This window comes from Corvus brachyrhynchos, unplaced genomic scaffold (assembly GCF_000691975.1).
Source record: "Corvus brachyrhynchos isolate BGI_N302 unplaced genomic scaffold, ASM69197v1 scaffold5, whole genome shotgun sequence".
Taxonomy (NCBI): Eukaryota; Metazoa; Chordata; class Aves; order Passeriformes; family Corvidae; genus Corvus; species Corvus brachyrhynchos.
In genome coordinates, this window is record NW_008238321.1 from 6,469,372 (window position 1) to 6,472,018 (window position 2,647).

The following is a 2,647-nucleotide window of genomic DNA, read 5'->3' on the forward strand; positions in this document are numbered from 1 at the left end:
GCCCGCTCCGGCTGTGCCCCCCACACTGGGGTACGTGGCCACCACACCATCTGCGTGGCTGTACCATCCCATCCCATCCCATCCCATCCCATCCCCTCCCATCCCATCCCCTCCCATCCCATCATCTTGTCCTGTCCCATCTGTCTCATCCCTGCCAGCCCCTCACCTCTGTTGGTCACCACGAAAAGGATGTATTCCTCCAAAGCCTCTGGATTCTGCAGCCCCATCTCGCAGCACAGCTCCTCAATCACATCCAGAGCCACCTGGGCACAGGGACAGGTGGCTGGGACACTGCCACATCCCCCTGTTGTGCTCTGGGTCACCAACTTGTCCTGCACTGAGGCTCATCCCATGAAGCTGCCCTGAGAAGGGATCCACTTTTCCCAGAGGATAAAGTCCCACAGTGAGGACAGCCAAAAGGTGCAGCCCCCCACATCCGCACCCTCTGGGTGCCCACAACTGAGGTGTCACCATAGTCTTGGGGTGCACTGAGCCTCCTGTCCCCCCTGGCTCACCGAGCACGTCTTGATCTTGAGGTGCCTCTCGATGCCGCCGGGCAGGAGGAAGAGCTGGCGTTTGGCGCTGCGTCCAGCCTGCACAGGAGGACACATTGGGGTGCAGGGGGGCCCTCCACACAGCAAGATGCCACAGGACATCCCAAACCCCACAGCTATCCCTTAGGAAACATCCCATTGGGATCATCCTGTCTCTTGCCCATCCTGCCCAGCTGAACCATCATACCCCCACTCCATGTCCACAGAGCTCCATCCCCACTCGGGACTCCTGAAAGCTCAGGGCACACCCAAAGCAGCGAAGAGCAGACCCTAAGAAGAACTGTGCTCTCTTGGAGAGATCCCCAAAAAGGATCAGCTCAGTTCTAGGGTGGTGTCTGAGGGAGATCCCAAGCTCAGGGGGGGAGAACCTGAGCCCATGCGGGTACCCAGAACTTCTGGGGGGGATCTCAAGCTGACACCAGCTCTGCCCCACCCCATGGACACCCATGAGCCCCCAGCCTCACCACCATGGCCTTGAGCTCCATGCTGCTGGGGAAGAGGCTGCGGCCACCGAACTGCAGGGTTTTCCTCAGGTTCTGCTCGCAGGCTTTGGCGATGCCTGGCAGGAACAGGGACTGGGATGAAGGATGGGGCTGAGCTGTCACGCTGGCTCTGTTAGAGCCCTTTCTGAGCTCTGTGACACCTGGGCTGTCCTTTCCCGCTGCACACGCAGCACCCTGGGGTGTGCACGGCCCCTACCGTGGAAAGGCAGCTCTGGGTGCCTGCTAGCATCCTGCAGGAAGGCCACGAAGAAGGGCCGGAGCACCTCGGAGCACTTGTAATAGGCAGCGAGGATGTAGAGCAGCCTCCAGCCCCTGTGGCAACTGTCCCTGTGGGAAGAGCCAGGGCTGATCCCCCGAGCACAGAGAGGGTGCCTGAGGTGGCACCATCACCCTGGGGAGCAGTGCAGCCCTCTGCAAGGATGAGGTCCCCGGGTCTCCCCGCAGGCTGGAGCAGCTCAGCCTGGCCAGGGACATAAGTGTCCCCGTGCCAGCCTCTGCTGTCCCAGATGGGTGTAGGGACTCACGTCTTGGAGCTGGTGTTGTTGGTGATCTGCTTGATGATCTGGCAGTACACCTCATCCCTCAGGACCTCGTGCTCCGCACACAGCTGGGGGACAGGCACAGCTGCCACCCCTCTGCCACCCCTTGCCCAGGCCACCCTCCGGACTCACTGTCCCGGTGGTGGATTTACCTTGAGGATGGTGCAGACGGCGTCCAGCTCCGTCTGTCCCCGCAGAGGGTGGTCACCCATGAACTTCATCACGGCTGGGGACAACAAAGCCACATGGCGACACAGCTCAGCATGTCCCTCCCCCAGGGACATGCTCTCCTGGGGGAGGTACCTCCTGGGCACATGGAGCAGTGGAACCAGAAGAACTAAACTCCCCTAGGACACCCCACCTGCCCATCCCAGCCCAGCTCCACCCTCCTCCATGGACAGGGCTGGGGACAGCTAAGGTGACAGGACACTCGTGCCCCTGCCTACCTTGGAAAGCCTCAGCAGCCAGTTTGTTGAGGCCACCATCCACAAATTCAATGAGTGACTCCTGAATGGGAATCTGGAGCAGGGGGAGAGGCCCAGCTCTGGGACCCTGCTGGGACCTCAAGGGGACCTGCAGGTGACAACAGGACAGGGGCACCCCAGGACTCCACTTCCCCATACCTTGGTGAATGTCAGCATCTCCAGCACACTTGGTGCCTTCATCCCACGGGAGTCCCTGGCAGAGGGACAAGGGGGCAGGTGGGCACAGGTGTCCCCACCATGGCATGTCCCTGTCCCACCACTGGACACTCACGTGGTCCCATGTCGTGCTGCGCGGAAATGCCGCTGGGCAAAGGCCAGCATGGGACAGGCCCCCATGACATCCCCGAGCTGCTTGATGCCATTTCCCTCCGGATCCTCCGCAAAGGTGGCCCTGGCTGGGGACACCTGCGGAGCAGGGCAATGGGCACCGGGCACAGCCAGCACCAGGGGACAGGCCCAGGCCAGGACCCACCTCAGTTTTTCGGTCCAGCTCCTGGCCTGCAGCAGTAGAGGCCACAGCCACGGGCACGGGCGCCGATGATCGCCTCATGCCCCGGCTCTCCCTG

The 2,647-nt window shown here is 62.0% G+C and overlaps 1 protein-coding gene across 1 annotated transcript in view; it reads right to left on the reverse strand.

The window, feature by feature from the left end:
• The window catches only part of MYO15A (myosin XVA), a 23,025-nt gene that overhangs the window by 1,836 nt on the left and 18,542 nt on the right, over nucleotides 1-2,647 (reverse strand). Inside the window, exons 52-61 of the mRNA XM_017734279.1 lie at nucleotides 2,554-2,612; nucleotides 2,353-2,486; nucleotides 2,220-2,274; nucleotides 2,043-2,115; nucleotides 1,749-1,822; nucleotides 1,582-1,664; nucleotides 1,254-1,384; nucleotides 1,019-1,113; nucleotides 516-593; nucleotides 156-263 (exon numbers count right to left, since the gene is read on the reverse strand). Of these exons, the coding sequence (XP_017589768.1) occupies nucleotides 156-263; nucleotides 516-593; nucleotides 1,019-1,113; nucleotides 1,254-1,384; nucleotides 1,582-1,664; nucleotides 1,749-1,822; nucleotides 2,043-2,115; nucleotides 2,220-2,274; nucleotides 2,353-2,486; nucleotides 2,554-2,612 (890 nt within the window). The remainder of the gene's footprint in view (nucleotides 1-155; nucleotides 264-515; nucleotides 594-1,018; nucleotides 1,114-1,253; nucleotides 1,385-1,581; nucleotides 1,665-1,748; nucleotides 1,823-2,042; nucleotides 2,116-2,219; nucleotides 2,275-2,352; nucleotides 2,487-2,553; nucleotides 2,613-2,647) is intronic.